The sequence below is a fragment of the Eretmochelys imbricata genome, chromosome 5 (genome assembly GCF_965152235.1).
Source record: "Eretmochelys imbricata isolate rEreImb1 chromosome 5, rEreImb1.hap1, whole genome shotgun sequence".
Lineage (NCBI taxonomy): Eukaryota > Metazoa > Chordata > Testudines > Cheloniidae > Eretmochelys > Eretmochelys imbricata.
Window position 1 is genome coordinate 89,092,090 of NC_135576.1, and position 24,724 is coordinate 89,116,813.

At 39.0% G+C, this 24,724-nt stretch overlaps 1 protein-coding gene across 5 annotated transcripts in view; it reads left to right on the forward strand.

Annotated features, from left to right (window-relative positions):
• FANCC (FA complementation group C) overlaps nucleotides 1–24,724 on the forward strand; it is a 155,738-nt gene that overhangs the window by 59,381 nt on the left and 71,633 nt on the right. For all 5 annotated transcript variants that reach the window (XM_077817485.1, XM_077817486.1, XM_077817482.1 and 2 more), the window contains exons 5-7: nucleotides 17,716–17,835; nucleotides 18,618–18,682; nucleotides 21,920–22,084. In XM_077817485.1, the coding sequence (XP_077673611.1) occupies nucleotides 17,716–17,835; nucleotides 18,618–18,682; nucleotides 21,920–22,084 (350 nt within the window). The remainder of the gene's footprint in view (nucleotides 1–17,715; nucleotides 17,836–18,617; nucleotides 18,683–21,919; nucleotides 22,085–24,724) is intronic.

A 24,724-nucleotide genomic window follows, 5' to 3' on the forward strand; every position in this document is an offset into this window, starting at 1 on the left:
GAGAAAGGTGCAAGAAACCATAGAGTGGACAATTACAGAATAGCTGGTCTTTGGGGGTAGTTTCTTCCTTATTCCTGTCATTTTGTGGTTTGCTAAAGCCTTGAAGCATGAGGATTTATCACTGCTTAAAATGTTTTTAGCTATGTAATATAGCTGAATGTTCTCACAACATCCATATACATATGTAATCCAATTACCAATTCTGCCTCAGCTCTAGACTCCAATGATATTTTGCAGAGACATTTCGGGGTGGGGGAAATCTGTTCTTGGGCGATGTCTAATATGATAAGCTAGTTACCTTAAAAAAACCTGAAAAGTGTAACGCTGCTGTGTCTTAAGAAATAAGAAAGGATGTAATCAGTGTTGAAGGGGAGAGGCTGACTGATGGGTTACCCAGGGAAAAGGGTTAGAGGGGGAAAAAAGGACAAGTTGACCAGTGAGGATGTGTTTTTCATAAATGTAAAATATTGCTTCCTTACTGTAGTGACACATTGTATCCACCTAGGTTAACTTTTCAAAGCATAATAAATAATTAGTGGTGATTTGTGGTTTGCCATTGCAGTTTATGGCTTTGTGGTATGTATGAGTGAGGGTGGGTGAATGTGTGTGTTATGATGTGACTGAGTTGTGGGGGTTGAATAAGGAGTGAGTGGTGTGGTGAGGGGCTGTGTTGGTTTGAGGTTATTGGATGGGTGGTTGGTTGTGTTGTGCCAGGAGATTTGTGTTGAGTTGTATCTGGGAGGGTTGAGCTGGAGGTCTGTATTGATTTGTGCTGGTGGTGAATGAGGGGTGCATGTTGCTGTGAGGAGCTGTGTGTGTTTCGGGGTTGTGTGCATGCTGGTTGTGGAGTTGTGTGGGTGGCTGTGTTGTGTTGAATTGTACGGGTGGCAAATCAACCTCTGAAGTTCTGTGGCAGTTGGGCCAAATAATCTACCATCTGTGCAGCCTCCCTCATATTACTGACCATTAGAGCCAATAAATAGTTGATTGCAAATTAGCTGTAAATTTGAGTTACTTCTGTTATCAAATTGGTCTAGTACTCTTGGCATAGATAAGAGTTTTGCTGTTTTGTTATATATAGATAATAATACTCCGCTCTTACCGCGCTTTCCATAAGTAGATCTCAAAGCATTTTACAAAGTTTAAGATTACATATGTTATGCAGACATTTTGTTTTAACCTAATCTTCTCTTCCTACTTTATAAGGAAATTGACCAAGAGTGGCTGGAGTAGGTGTCTGTAGCACAGTGAAAGCGTCCGTGGTGTTGACATTTAAATTGACTGACTTAGATTTCAGAGTTAACACCCCATTGAAAAAAATGGGAGCAGCCTACTCCTCTGAGACGTTGTTTCAGTCTACAGGATTGGCCAAATATCACTGATCTGGATTACATTTGAAAGGTGTTTTAGTGTTGTGGTGTGGTTTTTTTTTTAAGAGTTGGAAGCTAAATTTATTTTAATTGAAAACATAAATTCTGAAGAATCTGTAGGAGGCCTAGAGCAGAAACTTCAAAAGGCTCAGCCTGAAGAGGACTAGAGAAGGCCTAAGAAGGTGTTGAGTGTTCCCCATCTGCTTTGGCTGTGCCTTCCAGAGGGGGCAAATGTACAGCACTGCACTGAGAAGAGGAGGGTTGTCTACAGAGTCTGGCACTGTGAAACAGATAAAACTAAGCCTGGAAGGGTAAAATTGATAGAATTATTGTGAAACTCTGCAGCCCAGGGAAGAAACTGTGTGCTTCGGAGGGCTAAAGGGTCAGTTTGTTGATGATAATACTATTAATAGTAATTTATAAAGCTATTAAATACGGGTCAGTTTGCGAGTGCATAAACCTGTCAAGTGGAGGCTCAAGGATAAAGTCTGAAATAAAACCAGGGCCAGTCCCAATCAGAGCTTCATAAACCAGTAGGGCTAATTTAAACTAAATCTGCCACTTTATAGGCAGCTAATGCAAAGAATACACAGCAGACAGATTATGGTCATGATCACTCAAACCCATTAGCAATCATGCTGCTGCATTCTGTAAATAGGTTATCAGGGAGGCTGATCACCATCAGTAGACAGAATTACAATATCGAGCCTGGAGGTCATGAGGGCATGCGTTCCTGTGGTCAGAAGATAAATAAGGGTGCAGTCTATCAAAATTACCTAGCTAAAAACCCATTTCCAGACCATGTCCAGATATAGTTCTCCTTGAATAGGGCATAGTCAAAAGTGATGCCAAGATTTTTTAACCTGACTCTCATTTTCGGAACTAATCCTCTCAGTTACAGGAGGCATGATGGTTATCTGTTATGTTTTTATAAACAGACCATGAGAAGGGGAATGTTATTTGAAGCAGAAGGAGTGTGTGCATTCATTGGAGAGTCAGAGGGTAAACTGTGGTCTGGATGACCGAAAGCCAGTATGAGGTCACTGATCCTCTTTGCAGACTCCCTTTGCAGTCTTAATTCAATTCCTTAGTCATCTGCAGATGACTGTTGTTTGATTCCACCCATGAGCTGGCTGTTTTGGCCCCACAGCCTTATCAGTTGTGGGGAAGAGAAACCAGGAAGAAGACAAAGCATATTTACATTAGAGAGACAAGTTGAGTGAGGTAATATATTTTATTGGACCAACTTCTGTTGGTGAAAGAGACACTGTTGGTGCAGTAAAAGATATTACCTCACTCAGCTTGTCTCTCTAATATCCTGGGACCAACACGGCTACAAGTACACTGCAAAAGTTCTGTTTTATAGGTTTTGGAGGACATGTTCTTAGAAGAGATTTTTTTTTTCTGTTGATCATATATGAAACCTTTGTGTATGTGTGTTTATCTGTGTCTGTAATTGGTGATGATGATGATGATGATAGTGGGTGGTTGATGTTGATAGTTGAGAGATGATCTGCCTAGATAATGTGGGTCAATGGGAAGTTTAATAGACAGTATTAGAATCTCGTCTGACATTTAAAAATCCTATGATTTAGCATGTTAATTCAGGGCCAAATTTTGCATTCCTTATGTAGATATAACTACTATGGATATCAGCAAGAGTGTTATCTGAATAGTTATTGCAGGAGTAGGCTCTCAGAATTTTATTTTTATGTAATAACTAGAGTATGTAGGTGTTACTGTAGGGATCATCCAAAATGTGTTATGTTGGATTAAGTATTCATATCTTTGGCATGAATTTTAGAGTAATGCGAAAGAAGATATTAGTGCATAAACTACACCAAGTTATAAGGGTTATTCATCAATCTGTTTTATTAAGCTAGTAAACATAAAACAACCATATGGGGACACATGAACCCCATGGACATTGGGTCCAGAAAAAAAGATTAAAACTGTGTTGAATTTACAGTAAATTATTTATAGATAAAAGAACATTAATATATTAATATATATATATATATATGGATAACATGTGTTTGTTAAAAGGCTTGTGAATAGCTAGAGGTCATACTAAGAAATTAGTTCTTTTCTGCCTCTTATCTGGACAGTTTTTAAAAAGAGTGAGATTACGAGCTAAACTGATATATTTAAGTCTAAATCATAAACACACTTTACCTTTTATGTTGTTTGAATAGTTAAAAAAGAAAAAACTGTTACAGAATATCAGATTTGTATTTTAATGCACATAAATAATTTGAAACAATTACTACTTTTGCTTCCTCCTTTTTAAGGGGGTAAAATTCATTATGCAAAATTTTGACTACAAAGTAAACTGATTCATAATAATTGTGGATTTAATTGATACCTAGAATATGCTCTGTGTCACTTCTTATCTTTGTAGCATTTTGCCGCAGGTAAAATACAACATAATTAGAAGGGGATGTGCATTGGGGTGTGTGTGTGTGTGGGGAGGGAGATATGGGGGGGAATGATTTCTCTCCCCTTCCTCCTTCTCCTTCCTCTCCCTCCCCCCCAGCAACAGTTGAAGAGGGAGGCTTGTGTTCTAGGGGGCATGCTTTCAGGAGAGAAATGGAAAATGTTAAGTCTCCTGGAGGCCAATGTATTTCAAATTTTGTTAATCACTTTCTGAGACTCACTTTTGTGGTTTTAGGGATTTTATGGCTTTTTTGGTATGGATGGAAAAGAGGAGTCATCATTTCTCTTCTAACCTATGCAAATAATCTTCAGGAACTATGATCACCGTAAAATGGTGCAGTATATGGTGGTATTTCTCTGCTAGATTAAAGACTGGTGGCAATTGAAGTATGTGTGTCTGTTTGTTGGTTTGTTTATATTTTTGCTATTCATTTTTGTGTGGTTTTTCTTCCACTTCAGTTTATTTTTGGTGACAGGAGGTTGGAGCAACCATGTATGGGGTTTCCCTGCACTCCAACCCAGGTGTATAATAAAGAAAGCCAAAGACATTTCCTTAGGATGTGGGTGGAGGTGAGTGGGCTTTCACCCATTTCTTAATTTTTAGCCTGCACCTCATCTCTGGTATGTCCCATTTCCTTCTCTCTCTTCAGGCAGTTTCATATGCTCCGTGGGGTATACCACATCATCTCTGCAGCCAGCAGAGATAATATGCCTTTTTTAAAAGCAGCATCATTTCTGCAGCCAGCTTTTGGCAGAATTGCAGAAAAAGCACTCATTGCCTAATTATTGCACAGATGAAGAGTGCCATCTCTTTAATCACTCCCACATCTGATATATGTATGTAGTTGTGTGTTGTGCTACTAACTGGCATTGTACTGCCTACTGGGTTGTGTTAAAGCACCAAACTACATCATTGCATTGCCTGGCTTTTATTGCTTCAGGCAAAGATCTAGGTCTGAAGTTAAGTTTTTAGTAGAAAATCTTTTTATTTTTGTGCTCAGAGTAAATATTTTTATTTTTTGAAGCTATTACTACTGTTACAATATTCAGATCTTTGGGATCATCTAACGTTCAATGTGTGTTATCACTTAAAGCAATAGATGTAGTCTTTTAGTGTTCTCTAGGTAAATGTTTTTAATTCACAATTCATGTAGTTTCAGCAATTTAAAGACTGAAGGTAACGACTGAACTCATTATATAAAAGGGAGGGGAGTGAAGAGTGTTAAACTAGGCTGTTACTTATGATAAGAGGGTTAAAGCAAATGTTTGGACGGTAGATCTATTTTCGGTTTTTTTGTTGGCTATTCTGTATTTCGAAAACATTTCCTTGAGTTTAAAAGAGCACTATTTAAAGTATCCACTTTTCTAGCCATTTGTGCACATTAAAAATAACTTGCTATTCATGTTCAGTGGTTTTTCTTGTTGAACGATGTAGGAGAACTTGCCACAACACATGTAACAGATTACAAGAAGACTGCAAATATAATAATTACAGCATGACCAGACTGCGTTGGCAGATACTAGAATATAGAAAATTCTTTAATCATAGTGCTTCCCATAATGTGGGTGGTCACAGTCTGCAGACATTTCAGTCAATGCATTCCCCATGCAACAGTGATTGTAAAACAGAACTGAAGTAAACAGCATTCCACAGGCTTTTCAGGGTTTTATTTTGAGAAAGTAAAGCTTTTCTGCTGGTTGCTTTTTTTTCCCCTCTCTTTATTTGGGCTGCTTGCTTTTGTCAATCATAACCCCACAAGACAAGCTTTTGTGCTCTCTTTGACAAAACTGGTTCTCTGTAGTAAACAAAGCATATAGTATACTTTACAGATTTTTCAAAATGTGTGTGCTCTTTCCTTTAAAAAGATGCATATGGTTTAAAAATATGTTGTTGGGTTGTTTTTTTTATCAGTAGGAACCAGCATCTGGTAGTAAATTGTAGTAAGTGTAATTTAATCTCTAATCTTTTTTTTAATTTCTTATCTCTTTTTTCCTTGTTTTGTCCCCTCCCAATTTGTTTTCTTTGATTTGCATAGTTCTACTGTTTCTCTAAAACAAAGTTTTACTACCACTCTTAATCATTAGCAAAGTGTATTTGACACTATTTGTTCTTGACAAACCAACCTGCTGGCTTTCTTTGAGTAACAAGCCTTGTGGATGGGGTGGGGGGGGGGAAGCCATAGTCATGGTATATCTTGACTGCAGTAGAGCTTTTGATACTGTCTCGCATGACCTTGTAAACAAACTAGAGAGATGCAATCTAGATGGAGCTACTATACGGTGGGTGCAAAACTGGTTGGAAAACCACTCTCTGAGAGTGGTTATCAGTGGTTCACAGTCATGCTGGAAGGACATAACTAGTAGGTCCGGTTCTGTTCAGTATCTTCATCAATGCTTTAGATAATGGCATAGAGAGTACGCTTATAAAGTTTGCGGATGATACCAAGCTGGGAGGGGTTTCAAGTGCTTTGGAGGATAGGATTGAAATTTAAAAATGATCTGGACAAACTGGAGAAATGGTCTGAAGTAAATAGGATGAAATTCAATAAGGACAAATGCAAAGTACACCATTTAGGAAGGAACAATCACACACATACAAAACCAGATAATACTTAGTCCTGCCATGAGTGGACTAGATGACCTCTCAAGGTCCCTTCCAGTCTTATGATTCTATAATGACAGGAGAAAAGGGAATATAATATACAAGTTTTCTTGGAAAAAAAAATTCTTTCCTATTTGATTGGATAATTGATGGTTAAAAGTGAGACACTATCTTCAAATCTTGATGAAAACAGAAAAAAGACTTGAGAGATGCACACATATTTAAGATCAGATATCACTAATGGCAACCCTTCAACTTTCAAATTGCTTGTTAAAATTCAGCCTAAGGGATTTCTGAAGATTGTAAAGTGTCCTGAGAGAGTAATGGCTATAAAGCTCTGTCTTACTCCCTTGTGCCATTGGCTCACATCATAGGTAGCAACATAGTAGGGGGAGACTGGCCCTATAGCGTTTCTATGTCCCTCTTAGATAGGTGCGTGAGAGGGTGTTGAGCTTTGACTCTATACCCTCCAACTTGCCCAGTGTGGTAGCTGAACCAGTACGTTCAGGGTTGTATACTGCAGTAAGTATAGACCTGGTGCAGTTTACTCCCTCTCCAGACAATGGGGAGACAGAGAAGGAACCATCCCCTGCTGCATCAGAGGCAGTGACATGTTCCTTATTCTTTGGAGACTGAGGCTATGTCTACACTAGCTCTTTTGTTGATATAACTTTTTTTGGTTAGGGATGTGAAAAAACATACCCCTGACCGATGTAAGTTTCACCAACAGAAGCGCTGGTGTGTACAGCACTGTGTTGGCAGGAGAGCGTCTCCTGCCGACATAGCTACCACAGCTCATTGGGAGTGGTTCAATTGTGCCGATTGGAGACATAGAGCGACTACACAGGAGACCTTACAGTGGCGCAGCTGCAGCGGTACTGCTGTGCCACTGTATGGTCTCTAGTGTAGATATAGCATGATTTAGTTCTAAATTGATAGTATGGTACAGTCATTAACACATGGAGACTCTTTAGTGGTATATGCGAAACAAGTTGGTGGTCTCAGTAACCAATTCCTGGTGGCTGGGTGTCCACGTCATTAAACATTTGTCACAATTGATACTAATTGGAAACATGGTTGGGAGTCTCAGTAAAGAGGCCAAAAAAAAATTAAATAGGCATTGAGATTGACCTATACTCTAATCCCTAGAGATGGTCCTGCAGGGTGGAAGCATTTATACAAGGCAGTATAAGGAGTATGCTGCTACCTGTGCTGTGCCTATTCCATGCATAAAGGACTTTGTTATCCTTTGTTATTGACTTTGTCAATATTGTTCATTTTAGGAACGCTAAATCCATTTAAAAGGAAAACTAAGAAATATCTGACATTTTTCTGATCATATTTGAACTTTACAAACATGAAGTTTATTACTATAGACATTTTAGCCTGACTGAGGTATGTATTTCAACACAGACACTGTATATTATACTATGAAGGGTTTTTCCACTACAGCTTAATTTTCTACCTGTCTCATAGTGCTATACTTAAATCTTTGGGAAAACTGTTATTATATAGTATATGGTTTAAGTTTTAGGTTTGTATATGATTTGTATAAATACTGGAATTCACAGGGGGAGCTGGGATTATTTTCCTCTATTTTCTTTTAAAATGTAAATATTTGTATATGTAATTGTGATCACAAGACTATATTTAGCAGATATCTACCACACATCAGCAGAAAAATCCATCAGAGTTAGAGTATGTCACCAAAATGTATTGGTAAAATAGAACAGATAAGAACAAGTAAGAGCATGTGAAACCAGGGGTTTTCAAACTGCATTACACTGTGGTCTCCTTCACGAACCCAGGAGTGGGGACCGAAGCCTGAGTCTGCCCAAGTCCCACCGCCCTGGGTGGGGTGGGGGGCAAAGCTAAAGCCTGAGCCCCACTGCCCCAGGTGGGGAGGCTAAAGCTGAAGCCTAAGGGCTTCAGCCCCGGGCTGGGGGCTTGTAACCACAGCCCTGGGTGGCAGGGCTGAAGCCGAAGCCCGAGCCCCACCATCTAGGGTGGTGGGGCTTGGGCTTCGGCTTTGGCTGGGACCCAGGGCCAATCTCACACCAGCTCTGTGGGTTGTGACCCCATTTTAATGGGGTCCCCAGTTTGAGAACCACTGTGTGAAAGCATATGTATAATTACTAGTTATAGCAAGAACACTAATACTGTTGAAGGAAAGGTTGAATATATATAAACCTTAAATTTTTGGGGCTTAGTAATTCAACCCTTTAAAATTGCAAGTGGCTGAAATGTGGGCTGCCTATTTGTGTGCATGGGTGGTGGTAGTTTAAATAGTAAAATATCTCTTAATTTACTTTTTAGTTATAGAAATGCATAATTTATTACAGTATACTTGTAAAGAACTATGCAGGATGTTTAATGTGGAATGCTGTGTTAGAGGAGTTTCTGTGCGGTGGTGCACAGGCAGGCATGGTTAGGCCGAGTTAGGTAATCGAAGACACTTTTTGTTCACCCTTTCTCTGTTTGGATATCGTTTTTAGTTTGTAGATTTGTAAATAAGATCTATATATTAGTATCAAAGTGAAGACGTTTGAATTAGCACATACCCAGCTCATATTTTGTATGGTCTACTTTACCTATGCTATAAAGTTCTGTAGGCTTCAGCATCTTGTAGATTAAAAAATGGGATCCATATGTTTTCATAGGTATAGTCTCTCTACTGTTGACTGGGGACAGATTGAAATGATGAAAGAAGAGATTCTGGAACAGACTGATAAATTAAAGAGCAACAACACACCTGGACGAAGATGTTGTCAAGAGTTTTGATGAAATTTAAGAGTGAAGTGGCAGAGCTGCTAACCAAAATATGTAATCTTTAAAAATGGCTAAGAAAACAATTGAAGGCATTAAAAGGCATATGAGGCAAGATTGAAAAGATTGTGTCCGGTTTAGGTTATCAAGGAAACTGAACTTAACAGGATATGAGGTTTTTTTACACAACATGTAATTAACTTTTACACATATTGCCACAAAATATCACTCAGACCATAAATTTAGTAGATTTTTTTTTTTTTTTTTTTAAAAAGGATTACTCTGGGTAAAGTGTCCTTATTTTGAGATGGGTTCTCCAATTCTAAAGGAGGAAGTCTCAGTTCTATCCAGTTGTTGCCTGGTCTTCTCTATTGCTGTTGTGAATCAGGTTCTCTGGCTGCTCCCTAGCCCTCTCTATACAGCTGAGAATTAGCACGTTACTAGGAGATCTTATTATTTACAATAGGAATGTGTTCTACTTTGTATTCTGTAACTTTTTAAAAATATGTATTGTAAATGGGTTTTATTAGATACTATGAACTTATTTGAAAAAGACGTGTTCCTTTTCAGACAGGTAACCATGCTAAAATACTCAGTATAAATGCTTCTTTGTGTTATGGATCAAAATAAACAGTGGGTATGTATCCTCAGGGTCTAATCTAAAACTAAGGATTCTACTTTCCTGGGAGATTACTTCAACTTGGACAGCAAGTATCACAATTTGCTAGCAGCTGATATTTCTCAAAGCAGTTTAGTTGTGCCAGGTGGCTCTAGTAAAGAATAATGATTTGTTACTGACAAACAGGGAAAAAGCGGTCTTCATGTAAAGAAATACTGTTCGTTTTAGGTACTTTTGTTTAAATGAATACATTTTGTGAGCCAGGAGTCATTGAGCCATTGCTTCATATGAGTTTTGTTCTTTTTACTAAATAGTTCCATGAATATTTTTTCCCCCCTTTTCAACTTTCCTAGCAATTTGATACTCATGAAGGTGAAAGATAAATGAATCAGTGCTGTGTTGTATCTTATAACCGTCACTTTTAAAACACTGAACTGTACATCTGAATAAGGCTAATGAAACATAGTTCCGAAAAAAAAATGTTTTGACTATATGCCTTGTGCAGTGTTACGTCTTGGCTTTGGACACAGCACTCTCTTGCACTGTGTGCATTTAGTATTAATGTAATTAGAATGTTCCTGTTTAAATGGGAAACAGCAGAGAAAGTATGATTAAAAATACTTCAGCTGAATACCAAACTGATCATTTGATGTTCTGTAAGGATTTTAACTGTTTAGGAACAGTCTGCCTATCAGCAGCACAAAAGGATGTACCTGTGCTAAATGTCATTTGAAAGAAGCATTATGTGTCATTTTCAAGAAATTATTGAGCTCTGAAATTAGAAATCTAGTGATCCCTGATTTGTTTAGTCTGTCTAAACTTGGAAGTTTCCATCCTGGTTTTTCCTATCATTTTTAATGGATTAAAAGATTTCTCCTATAGGTAGTAGTCAGCTTGTATCTTGGTTTTTAAAAGTTGGGGGGAAAAAGGTCATTCTAAATCTCTAGGTTATTTAAGTGAAAAACTAAAAAGTTTTATTGTTGGTTCAGCTAAAGCTATTACATTTCCTTTTGTAAGTTAGTGCAAATGTGTGTTTTATTTCACTAACAGAAGTCTCACCTTTTTAACACAAAGAGTTTAACACAAGATGTTCTTGGTGGGTGTTTTTTAAAGATGGAGTGGAAGAAAAGACTTGAAATTGCCTTTCCTGTTTGAGGCCAACTGTAGACTTCAAGGCTTGCCAGCCCCACAGTTCAATAGCTTATTTCTTACCATTTCCAAGGGTTTTGTTAGTGACTTGCAGATGGAACTTCAGGCTTTGGAACTCATCCATTGAAAAGTTGTGTGGTCTTAGCCACAGTAGTAATACAGCATGTTTTTCCTATGCTAGTTTCACAGAAGTTAACTGAGCTGGAATTGGTCAAAGAATAACAATGCAGCTTTTCCCCTCATTTTTTTCCTTTTTACTGTATATCATTTGAAAGTTGAGATCAGGTTAATTTTGTATTTAAAAAATTATAGTAAATATTTTGCTTCCAGTTAAGAAAGAGAGGCAAAATGCAAATCCAATTTTTTTAATAAATTGTACATATCAGGAGTATGAATTTAGTCCATAATTGTGCATTAATTTCTAAAGTAAAAACATAATTCTGCATGTCTGCTCTTGTATGGTTATGTTTTTCTAATTAGTGTTTGTTATATGTTCTTTCATATACTTTACCAGTATCACTGTTTTAAAACAATGGATTATGATTGCCTGAATCAAAACTAAGAGGACTGTGGGGTTTAATATACACTTTGGGTCCAGTCTAGCAAAGCACTTAAGCACATACTTAACTTTAAGCATGTGAGTACTTCCACAATAGACACTGGCTAAGGATAAGCAGAGTTATATGCTTTTTAAGCATGTGATGAAGTGTCAGAGTCCTCAGCACTTTGCAGGACCAAGCCCTTTTTGCTTGGTGGAAATACATGAAAACAACCAGCTAAGTCAGTTTTTCTGTTAGTGAGCAGCTAAGGTTTGTACAGAACTTTCCATGTATTATTAGGAAAACAAATGCCACAGATTTATATATCTAAATGAATTTTGTGTAAGAATAATATAGTTCCTGGGATTACTCTGATCACAAAATTATCCTAATCCATTTTAGCAAATCTGTATCTATCTATATTCTGTATTTTAGCCAATGGAACTCTGAGTTGCTCACATTCTCAAAAGCCAACTGTCTGATTTGTGTAGTGCTGTTTAGCAGAATAATTTATTTACAATCAACTTGCCTTACATGCATATCAGTGGAAATTTGGAAATGGGCAGGTTTCAGGTTGCCATTCCAAGTAAATGAGAAGAAAAGCAGGAAACTTTAATAAATCCTCAGTGCATATTTGGGGCCAGCAATTTTATTTAATGCACTGGATACAGAATTTTAGATAATACAGACCATCCTGTTAATGTGAAGAATGTGCATACAGAAAAGGGGAGGAAACACAAACATTTCTTGTGGAAACATTTCTAGGAAGAACACCCACTAATGCCAGGGCCCTATTACACTGATCAAGCAAATCACTGAACCATGTGCTGCTGAGTTTGCTTTATTAGGACTACTCACATGCTTAAATTTAAGCACATGCATCGATGATTTGTTGGACCAGGATCTATGGGTTGTTACTGCAAAGGACTTGAGTCAAGGTGAAACTAGAGTTGAGTTTGAAACGTTAAATTTACATTTCATGTTCACTGGTCAATCAGTGAAGTACAAGTGCACATAGTACAAATTTTTTTGTCTAAAATATTAAATCTGTAAATTCCACATTGTTTAAAACATAATTTGCTCAAAGTTTTAAAGCAGAAATTGTAGCTCAGTTTTGTGTTTCTGTGATAGCAAGTAGTTAAAGAAATTGCTTACAGACAGTTTAAAACATCCATTCAAAGTAAACCCATGTATTTTTGGGAAGCTCTGTGGCCTGTGTTGTACAGGAGGTCAGACTAGATTAGTGGTTCTCAAACTTTTGTACTGGTGACCCCTTTCACACAGCAAGCCTCTGACTGCGACCCCGCCTTATAAATCAAAACCACTTTTTATATTTAACACTATTATAAATGCTGGAGGTGAAGCGGGGTTTGGGGTGGAGGCTGACAGCTCGTGACCCCCCCCCAAGTAATAACCTCACGACCCCCTGAGGGATCCTGACCCCCAGTTTGAGAACCCCCTGGACTAGATGATCACAGTGGTCCCTTCAGGGTGTGGAATCTACAAATGTATGTATTGATAACTTAGCTCTCAATGTGGCTATATACTGATACAATTTCTACATAGCTAATTTAAACACTGGGAATCTGATCAAATGCTAGAAAAACAAAATTGTACAGACCAAAACTGTATTCTGAAAAACTCCATTATGTTTAAATGTGTACATTGTTGTTCAATTCAACGTTCTTTTCTTCTGCCTTTCAGTTTTGGTTTATGGAAAACCAATTTTATATCTTTTCCTGGAACTAATGAGTGAGCAAGCAAGAGGTCTCAAACAAAATTAAAAATTGGAGATTGTTATAATTGGATCAGAGTGTGGAAATTCTGTGAATTGTGTTATGTCAGCATCCTACAAATGGAATAGGCTACATAAACTGTGTGTGTTGAGACATTCCATGAATGAGCAGGCTTCCGTCTCATTTACAGACTTAACCACTGCAGTTCTTGAGATTTCTGAATGTTTATTTCATAGTTTAAAAAATACAAATGCTCAAAATACCAGACTAGTTTGCATTGGGTGGTTGTTCATTTCATTTAGATAGCATGGGACATAACTTTTTTAAACCTGCAAGCAAGATTTTTTTTTTAAAAGGAAAAACAGCAGAAAAGTATCTGTCGTAATTTCTTTTGGATTAACATGTTGAAGGGGAAAAAGAAATGGAGTAAATTAATTTAAATACATCAGAAAATTGTACATTTGATTTCCCTTCTAAGTACATTGGTACAATTAGTTAGGAAATGGCCTAGGATCCAGTTCTACTTCTGACACTGCCTTGCTGAATGTAACATGGTGGCATGCCTCTTAAGGGCTTGCTGCCTGGGGCCAGCCAACCCTAATTACTTAAGGGAGACACCTCATCGGGGAATCACCTCAATCCTCTAATAAAGGGTAGAAGGGAGTTGTGTGGGGGGTTGGTTGGGGGAATCCTCAGGGAAAGAAAGAGAAGAAGCTGCAGGAAGGGAGAGTCTCCTGCAGTGGCCCTGAGAAAGGGAGACTCCAGCTGAAAAGCCTGGGAGCTGTGGCTGGGGAGAAGATCAGGCCTTGGGTCTTCTGTACATGCTAAGCAAGAAAAAAAAGAGACAGCTCTCAGGGAGAAGTGGCTATTTCCAGCTTAAGGCTGAGGTGGAAGACTTGTGTTTTATTTGTGAACTTCATATGAATAAAATCAAATCTGAAGGAGGGCTGTTAACATTAGAGTTATGAAAGGGTGAGTTCAATTTATTTAAGCTGCCCCTTGAAAGGGGAAACTGAGGCAAGAAAGGCCACCTGCAGAGCAACCTGAGGCCAGTAGGGGCTGCCAGGAAAGGAGCCACTCAATGATATGCCACTTGTAACAAAGTCATGTGCTCCATGATTGTCAGCTAACCTCCATGAATGATGTTTAAAAACTTCATCTCCAAAAATAAAGGCATCTACTTAGAGCTGGCCAAAAGTTGGGTTTTCCAGTTTGAGAATTTTTGAAAAATTTGGTATTCTAATGTGGAACTGAATCCATGTGGCAGGACAGTCTCAGAGGTATGGACCCCAGAAACCTGGAGACCCCAGAGCCACAGCAATCTGACACAGACTCTAAAAGCCTTTTGTGAGAAATTTTAGTTCTTTTGAAACATTGTTTTCAGACTAAATTGTTTCATATGAATGTTTCTTCTGACCACCTCTAAACCTGCTGTCACTGTGACATCCATGGAGTTGCTCCAATAATCAGAGTAGTGACAACCCTAAAGTCCTAATTGTCTACACATTTGTTAAACTAATCCCCAAGGCTCTCTCCCACCTGCTTTCCAAAATGTGCTATCTAATTAAGTTTAAAAATGCATATGGTCTCTAAAGTCTTAAAGCAACCTTTCAAGTCATTGTACTGCAGATTTTACAAAAAGAAATCAGTGTTTATTCTGGTTTCTTAATTTTTCCCCTCAAAGCTACTTTTGATGCTATTTTATGAGACCCAGTGCAGGGTCACCTCTCTGGGCAGACACAGTATGCCTTTACTCCAGAAGTCCCTCCTGTGGCAAGAGCATTTCTGTTCTGAGCCCAGTAGGAGAAAGCATACTGGCTTAGGATAGTCTTCTTCCAGAACCAATTGCAGTGTTCCCCAGACTACCTGCTTTTCCTCTTCATTGTACTCTTTAATCTGTTACTAAGGCCATCATTCACTATTTGAGGAACTTCACAGGGACCTACCAAATCCAGCCAATTAGAGAACAGAGATGGTAAATGCAATGTAATGCATGTTAGATGGAACAATTTGAACTAGTAATACATGTTGATTGAACTTAACTATGAACTCTGAGGAAAAGGACCTGATTGTCATTGTGGGTGGTTCATAGTACATGACAATCACAAAGCAAATGTTAGGATATTAAGGAAGGGGTAAAGAACAATACTGGAAATACTATACTGCTATATAAACCAATGTCATGCTCTCACTTTGACTACTCTTCACTTTTTTGTTCACCCCATATTGAAAACAGTATAATAGAAATAGGTCCAGAGACGGAAATAAAAGTTAGAGATTTAGAAAAATTTGTCTGAGAAGAGATTTTTTGTAGATTTAACGTCTTGAGTAGTGCTTGACTCAGCTAAACAATCCCAGAAAAGTTAAGAAGGCTTCGGCTCATCTACAAGGCCTCCTAGTTTGTATGTAATGATGGCAGAAATCCTGTGAAGGTAATGGTGCACAGCACCCATTGTGTGTAGTGACACAATGGTTCCTCTGGCTCCATGCTTGGACAAGGAGTCTTCAGTTCTGCCATCTCCCTGAATCTTTCAACTTGCATTCAGTCCAGCAATCCATCCCCTTGCCTCCTTGCAGCTGCTGAACCCTCCTAGTTTCCAGGTGCTGTCTGATAGCATTTTAAGAGTTAAACACATAGCAATTACCAGAGTAATTAGTAATTTAATTATGGGGAAAATTAGAGGGAAAATATGAAGGTGAATAAAGTTTCTATTTTGATTGTATTTGGATGTTTGCGCACCAGGAAAGTTCCCTTTTTGCTGATTTTTCCTGCTTTGAAATTTTTTAAAAAAGTATATTAATTGCTTTTGTCAAACTGCTGTATAAAACAATTGCTACAATATTTTCCTTTCATTTTCAGTTTAGAACAGTTGCCACTAGATGGTAGTAGAACAGCTATTCTTTTGCTGAAAGCTCTAAAATAAATCTTAAAAAAAAATTCAGGCATTACCATAAATCTTCAGTGTAAAATAATCCTGTAGAAAAGAATACAAAATTATACAAGAGTTTGGGATGCACATCTCTTGATATTCCATAATTGTCTTTAGACTTTATTGCATTTCTATTGCTTGTTATCTTATATACTGTACTTCAAACTGGGCATATTTTTAATTCCAGGACCAGTGAACCAGCAAAGCATATATAAATATTTGGATTGGAGTTCTGAAAGCAGCAATTAAACTGCTTTCTTTTTAATTGAGAATTTTAGATGAGGTTCTCTGTTAAAAAAAATATATATATAGATAAAGGACTCAGTACCACTGAGGTCACAGGACTTCAAAATGCGTTTGGAAGGCAAATTGAGACCGAAGCGTCTTCAAGTGCCTTCTTATTCAGTGTCTGCTCATCCTAATTCACTCAGTCACAATAACCTAGCTTTCATACACATTTCCATATGATTAATCATGTTGAATTTGTATGTTGTTTAGGTAGCTATAACATGTAAGGTCCTGATTCAACATGCACCTGAAACGAACCACTGAGGTGGAATATGGCAACTGTCTAGTACTACATTCCATTAGAATATAACAGTTGACAATTGGAAATTAAGAACTATATTCAACTGAAATGTAATTTTTTTGATAAGCAAAATACTAATGTAGTTGCGATAGCACTTTTCATAAGAGCAGAGCTGTTCATACTGAGGGATATTCAAGTGGGTGATACCTTGGTTTGTCCAAAAGCCAGCATATCTTGCAGTGCAGTGCCTTACTAACATGCTGGGGTAGTGGTTTGGTACTAACTCAGAAGGAAGAGTGCCACCTACAGAATCATCAATGGCACTTCCTGCAATCATTGTTCCGGGCTTTTATAAAAATTCATTTGATTTCAGCTTACAGCAAATAGAACACCAACTATTTGTATTTTTTTAATATGTTTTCTAATGGTTTTGAAATTTGGTGTAAAGAATTTAGTAGTGAAAATATTAAGTAAATGTCAACATTAAACCATAAATGCTGCCATTAACTCCCTAGTGAGACAGCTTTAAAAAAAGGCCAGATCCTCAAGTATGTCCAAAATATTCTAAGCATAATTGAGGGAGTAGTGTGAAACTCTAGTGTAAAATTCCCTTTGCCACCATACTGACTGACTGTTGCTCTGTGCACTTCTTTCCTTGTGCACAGTGTTAATGGTCTGAGGGGTACTTGAAGTTATACCAGCCTGGAATGGCATCCGGGGGCCTAAAAGCTAGCTCAGGATCCGTGTAGTATGGGGCCATCCTGGCCAGGCCCTTTTCTTGCTACACTAGCACTATCAAGAGCATGTGACATCTGAATCCTTGTTTTCGCTGTCAGCCACAGCAGCATCACCCCAACTCTAGAATGCTCTTCAGCCAAGCAACTTTCACTGACTTTTGTGACCAAAGTATATTGGTGGTGTGGTTCAAAGTAGCCACAGTCCATCTGAGGATCTGGCCCAAAATCTAGGTATAGCATCAACAATATCAGACACTAAAATGTGTTTTTTTTTTTGTTTCTCCTTCACTGATTTCATCAAGAGCTTGCTGTGCCATCTCCTTTCTTCTTCTTCATGGGGAGCTAACGAAGTTGGTACTGGTACCTTTATTTCTGCTCTTGGCTACACGTCTGCAGATTACTATTCTAAACTGGTTAAAAATGTGAGTATTTTGTGTAATGGAGGTTTTATTAGTAATAAAATCACCAGTTTGTAAGAGTGTGTATGAAAGTGTCATTGCTATAAGAAACATGAACTGAATGACTTATCTTTTCGTAGCTTGGTTCCTCTTATAGCCTTTTAAGGAAGAAAGATAAAATGAGAGATGACAAAAAGGGAGGCTTATACTAAAGTGTATGGTTTTTAAAAAAAAAATATCCTTGTTCATGTGTCACTAAAATGACTATTAGATAAGATATGTTTTGTAACATTATGAAATTTAGGGAAAATATTTTGTGGCATTTGTTTGCCGGAAATGCAGTTACATTTTCTTTTTGACTGTGCACACTATTTACAATGCTAGTTGAACCCTATATTTTGGGGAAATTAGTGATTTTTCATTTCCCTGTAAAATCATAGGAATATTATTTCATAAAAAGATTTACCTACTTATTTTGGAATTTTTACCTATTGTAAGGCTTTAAAAGTTCAACTCTTGGGATGCAAATCTGTAATATTTCACTTATTTGCTTGCTAATTGTGTAATGGGAATGATATGATGGGGGTTTAACAACTTCAGTACTTGTAATTGTCTTGAACACTGATCTGGAACTGGAGGGGGGAAGAAAGTGTGGGGGGAGGGGACTCTACAGAAAAGGCTACTTACCACTATTGAAATGTCTCTCGCACAGACAAATACAACTGATGTCTTCCTATTTGCAGTGTGTTGTGTATTTTTCTCTCTATAAATAAAATGTTTTTAATGTCATTGATTTTGTTTAACAGATAGTCTCATCATTAGTGACAGAACTCAAAGGAAATCAGTTTAATGGACTTAACATTCAAGGGAGGTAGGCGTTATCTAAACTTCATTTCAATAAGTCTTAGTATGGATCATTGAAGTTCAGTGAGGACCTTTCAGAATTTTTGAAACGTTCGATTTAAATATATTTAGAATCATGGTAATATTTAGAATTACCATATAGCTTTGGTAATGGACAAGCTAGTTAAGTGGAACATCACAGAAAACATTTTACTTACCAGATAATCACAGCCTTGGGGTATAAGGTAGCATGTCTGCAGTGCTCTTACATGCCCCTCTTAGCCAATTATGTATTTCCATTCCTTGTTCATATCAGTGAACATTGCAGGTATTATTGTATGCTTATGTGATGTCAGAAGGGCAGATGTCACCAGTAGTGCCAAATTTGTAGTCCTTACTCATGCTGAGGAGTCCTGACTCTCACAGTAGTACCATTGAGATTACCCGTGTGAGTAACTACTACTCAACGCAAGTAGATTCACTGTTTAAATACATGGAATTGGGTGATAGAAGTGCTGTTTGAGGTGACTGAGCAGCAGTCTCTTTGGTAAAAACAATTGTATTTGCTTAGTTCTTGATTTCCTCACCACTTTGAATGTGTCCATCCCTCCTTAGTATACCTGGTACTGTGGGCTTTTTGAAATGAAGACTAACCTTTTAATAAACATTTTAAAATATTTTCAGAATACACCAACAGAACCTTTGATTACATCTGAATCAAAGTTTGTCAGTAAAAATTAAAGCAAAAATAAAACAGAGGGATACATACCATATGTATTCAATTAAAGTGTGGTTGTTACTTGAAAAGCCTTTGTGAAAATGGCTCCATTTTACTCAGAGGTGCACACTGTGTATAGTCTGTCATAGGTGCTCACTTCAGTAACAAAACAGATTTTTACTACTTGTGCTAATACTACAGGGTTTATATTGCAGTGGGAGAGCGAGCAGGATTATATTCCTTCTTGTGCATGGTCAGCAGAGTAGTTAAGGATCTGATTGTCCAGTCCTAGATAAACCTGCAATAGGAGGCCAGGAAACAGGAGGGGAGTCTGCACAGAAACCTGGCGTCTTTGCATTAGCTCTGGGGCAGCCTACCCACACCCTTGGCTTTCCTGCAAAGAGCTAGACTACCGTGGACTCCCTTGTCTGATTCTGCCCCATGTATCTCTCTCACACACACTCTAAGGTTCAGGGAGAGATGTCCAAGGGTATGTCTAAACTGTAGTTAGACTCATGTGGCTGGCCTGTGCCAGCTGATTCAGGATCATGGGGCTTTGGTTTAGGAGCTGTTTAATTGAGGTGTAGACGTACAGGATCAGGTGCAGCTCTGGGACCCTTCCACTTACAGGGTCCTAGAGCCCAGGCTGCAGCCAGAGCCTGAATGTCTATACCTATTTCCATATTCATTTTTAAACTGGAAATATTAAGTCAAAAATTTTAGGAAACTTTGAAAATATATCATGTAGCATTTCCCCACTGTAGACATCAGAAGGTCTGTCAACAAATCACAATATGTTCAGTTCTTATTGCTGAATAGGACACTGTAAATAACTGTAGTTTTCATCCATCAGTACCCTTTTTCCAGGAGACTTGAGGGATGTTTCTGGTCAAAAGAACAGCCACATTTTCAAAATATAGCTTGTTAAATTTTACTTCTGAAGTTCAGATGCATGGGTAACGTGACGGGGTTGGGACTCACCACTGCAGCACCTCCTGCTGTTCGGTCAGGGAATTAGCTCAATTTATGCAGAGCGCCCTCTGCCGGTGGTGTCCCATCCATCTCTCTCCCTCAGTTGGCTTCTCAACCCATGTTGCTCCCAGCTTGCAGCATCTTCTTCAGGACACTGCCCTCCAGCAGTGCCCCCAAGTCCACACTCACCCTTTCTGAGTGCAGGGCTTTAATCAAGAGTCTTTGCACCAGCCTCAGTGACCTGCCACAACCCCCAAGTCTAGCCCCTCTTATGTCTGGGGGCAGATTGCAGCCTGATTCAGCTACCTCTCCACGGCCTGGTGCGGCACAAGGGGGAAAAGAGGGTGGGGACCCAGGCCCACCCACTACTCTGGGTCCCAACCCAAGGACCCTCTAACATCAGCCTCCCTGCCCTCCTTCTCTCCCCTTCCTTTCAGTCTTCCCTGGGTCACTTCCCCTCTGACACCATTGCACCCTCTAAGCCCTTCTACTCAGACCAAGCAGTCTGGCAGGTGTCAGGCTAGAGCTCTCCTCTGCTTCCCCAAGCCTGTCCAGCACCACGCTGTCCTAGGTGCTGGTTTCCTGCTCAGGAGACAGACCTTCCCCCATGAAGGTCTGGGACAGACTGACCGCTCCCTTCCTGGGCAGCCTTTATATAGGGCTGAGCCTGGCCCTGATTGGCCACCTAAAGCTCAGTTCTGATTGACTCCGGACAGGCCCTTCCCTATTGGCTGCCAGACTGCGCAGCTGCACTGGCCTGCCCTGGTCCACTCTTTCATGGGGGTGAGGCAGCCACCCCGCTACAGGTAATAACAAGTAATTTTGTACATAAACTGGGAAATACCTACTTTTGCATATGTAATTGCTTATTTTGGCTGCCCAGTTAACACCCTCATCCATATGTGAAAAAGTCAATCTTTTTAAAATTTGGCTTTAAATATTAAATTATCCTCCACCTTAGTACTATTTAGATTGCACCATCATTAATCTTTTCCAAAAGTGCAATCTTGTTAGGCAGGGTCAATTACTATGCTATGCTGTACTAATGCTATACAAATACTATGCTATACATCCCTTCAGTTGTAGATCTTTAAGACAAATCCTCGTATTTTATGCCTGAGCACTTGAAGGTAGCAGGATTTATACTGTGGTATGCACTGGAGTAATTCCTGCTGGAATGAGAAAAGCCAAGGAAACCATAGAGATCTCAAAGCCAGCTTGGTTGTCTCCTGTGAGAACTTAAGATACCCATGTGGGAGCTGTGAAACTGTAATCTTCCTCTGAGGGACTGCTTTGCTCTTTATCAAACTGGGACAGGCAAAATATTCATTGCTAGCAAGGCATATGTAGTTATTGAACACCCACCAGCACTTTAGAATTGTTTGAGGTCCCTACTGCAATATGTTTACCATAGTTTTCAGTGCCAACATACAGAAATTCTGATTGTTTTGAAGTATTCCATTTGAGAATACTTCAGCATTTGCTACAATAAATAATTGTTTTCTTAACTTTAGAAGTTAAGACTTTTGAGTGTTTTCTTTCCCTAAAATAAGAAACCTTTTTTTATTTCTCCAGAGTTTCAGATGATCATGTAACTGTAGTGTCCCTTTTCTGCGTCCCTCTTATCACTTTGCCTGATGTAACTCCTCTACTGGAAGCGCTCCTTACCTATCATGGAGGTGGATCACAAGAGGTTCTCAGCTCAGAGTTTTTAGAAGCTGTGAATGAGACATTTTTAAAGTAAGTAACATAGAATATACAGATTATGCCTCCTCACCAAAAAGAATATTAACTCTGTTCAGTTGGAATTACTATTAGGTGAATTTGCATGTTGGATGCATTGAATGTCTACTGTATTGTAACAGAATATTTTCTTTTTACCTGAATAGCAGACCTAAAGTTGGAACAAAAACAAGGATTCTAGACTGCTGATGTGCTGTTTCAATTTTACTTTCCCTATGATATGTTAGACAGTGTCACTGTAATTGTGTTTTTGGATTTTGCCTTTCACTGAGATTTTGTACCTCTTTGCCATAAATATACTGGATCCTTCCTAACTTCTGCTATTAGAGATCCAGATTTAATTTTGTGTCCTTGCTTACCAAAAAATATTGGTTATATTCTTGTCTTTGTGTTGCCTGACAGTTCGTTCTCGTATTTCTATTGAGAACTTGGTTCTCCTTGTGTTCAAGTCTTCTGTCTCCCAGCAGATTATTTTTAACTAGGCACTTGAATACAGTTAACGATATGTAGATTTGCTTATAACTCTGCCTCCAAGGTGGTCCAGTGCTTGGATGAGATTAGCTCATAGATTAAAACTGGAGAGAGTCCAGTGGAGGGCAATGAAAATGATTAGGGGGCTGGGGCACATGACTTACAAGGAGAGGCTGAGGGAACTGGGGTTATTTAGTCTGCAGAAGAGAAGAATGAGGGGGGATTTGATAGAAGCCTTCAACTACCTGAAGGGGGGTTCCAAAGAGGATGGAGCTAGGCTGTTTTCAGTGGTGGCAGATGACAGAACAAGAAGAAATGATCTCAAGTTGCAGTCGGGGAGGTCTAGGTTGGATATTAGGAAACACTGTTTCAGTAGGAGGGTGGTGAAGCACTGGGATGGGTTACCTAGGGAGGTGATGGAATCTCCATCCTTAGAGGTTTGACAAAGCCTTGCTGGGATGATTTAGTTGGTGTTGGTCCTGCTTTGAGCAGGGGATTGGACTAGATGACCTCCTGACATCTCTTTCAACCCTAATATTCTATGATAAAGACCAGCACAAACCTCACCAACTTCCATTGGCATCCTCCTTCAATCTCACCTTCTCTAATACAAATATATTGTAATGAGTAGGTATTTAAAATCTACCTAAGTAAGCAAGCAAAGAAATAAACAAAAACACCCTAACAAAAGTTTCACGCTTCTCTCCTTGGACCAGGGGTGACAGATTCTTCTTAAGTGTGTGGGGGTGGGGGAGGGGCACAAGGCCCAGCCCCTGTCCTCCTCTTCCCTTTCCGCCCTCCCCCCGCCCAGGGCCCTGCATTCTGGCCAAGGCAGAAGCTGGAGCCAGGCCTCCACCTTCCCAGGGTGGGGGGACCCAAGAGCAGCCCTTGGCCTGTAGTTCCTCCCTCCAGGCTCCCCATCCACTTTCAAAAGTGGGAGGGCCTTGGACCCTGTTCGGCACTCCTGTGTGATTGATATTAGTCATGTCATTCAGTGCAGTCCTTGAAGGCACTGAGATACTTTGGTGATGAGGATGATAGAACCTATATAGAATGGAATAGAATCTCTGAGACCTAGTGATTTAACTTTTGAGTTTGGGCTTTCACAGTGACCACATAAGGCCTTGAATACTTCACCCACTTCATTAAACCACATAGTTGGGATGAAATCCCTGGGCCTTATTTCTAAAGATTTAAACATAACTTGTATTTGATCCCCTTTTGCATACACCACTGAAGAAGAGTATACTCATACCTAGAACACTTGAATCTTCACATCCCGAACATTCCTCTAATCATCACAATGTCTTGCAGGGGCAACTGCTGCTCATCACAACCCTGCCTTATAGCTCTTTCTCCTTTCAGCATCTCAAGAGACCAGATACCTTGGATCATTCCTCTGATAAAATTTTTGAGTGGAGAGAGGGCTGTCTTTGTGACCCCAAATAAGAGTCCTTATAATTTATATGTTAAAACAACATATATGTGATGTATGTTCATATGGTAGGTGGATCCTCTAAGAGTGTGGACTGGGCAGTAGCTTAAGCAAGAGGGTCATTCAGTGAAACAGAGATTCTATCAACTAAAATATGAAGTTCTAGACATAAGAATGATTACAATATCCTTCACCTAGGTTTTCTGGAGTGAAAAGGGTGTTTCCTTCACAATGCACAGAAGTCTTTGCTGGAGTCCATCTCATAAATTTGAAACTTTTTGCTCACCTGTCCTCATACTGTGTGTCTGTATTAAACTGTGTCCATATTCTAAGGTTGAGATAGTTTGGCACGATCTACCATAATAGTCAGTAGAAGAAAATGTGGCTGTTACTCTAGATATCATGTTTTCTGAACTAATCCTCAGACTGAGGTTTTTTTTTTTTTTTTTTTAAAGCCAACAAAACAAAAAAAAATCCCCCTCCCTCTGAAATTCCTGCTTTCGGCAGCTATATAGCTTTAAAAAGACATTTTTGGAAACCGTGAATTCCTCATATTTAAATGATCCTCTGGGAACCTTTTCTCCCCCATTCATCCACCTTTCTCCCATCTCTTCGAAGTCCCTAAGCTGGCCCCAAAAATAATTTTAGCTAAGGAGGGCTGGATGCTAGTTCTTCTGGAGCCCATCATCATTATGTCTGCAAAGTTCAGATGAGATCGCTGAAGAAGACCA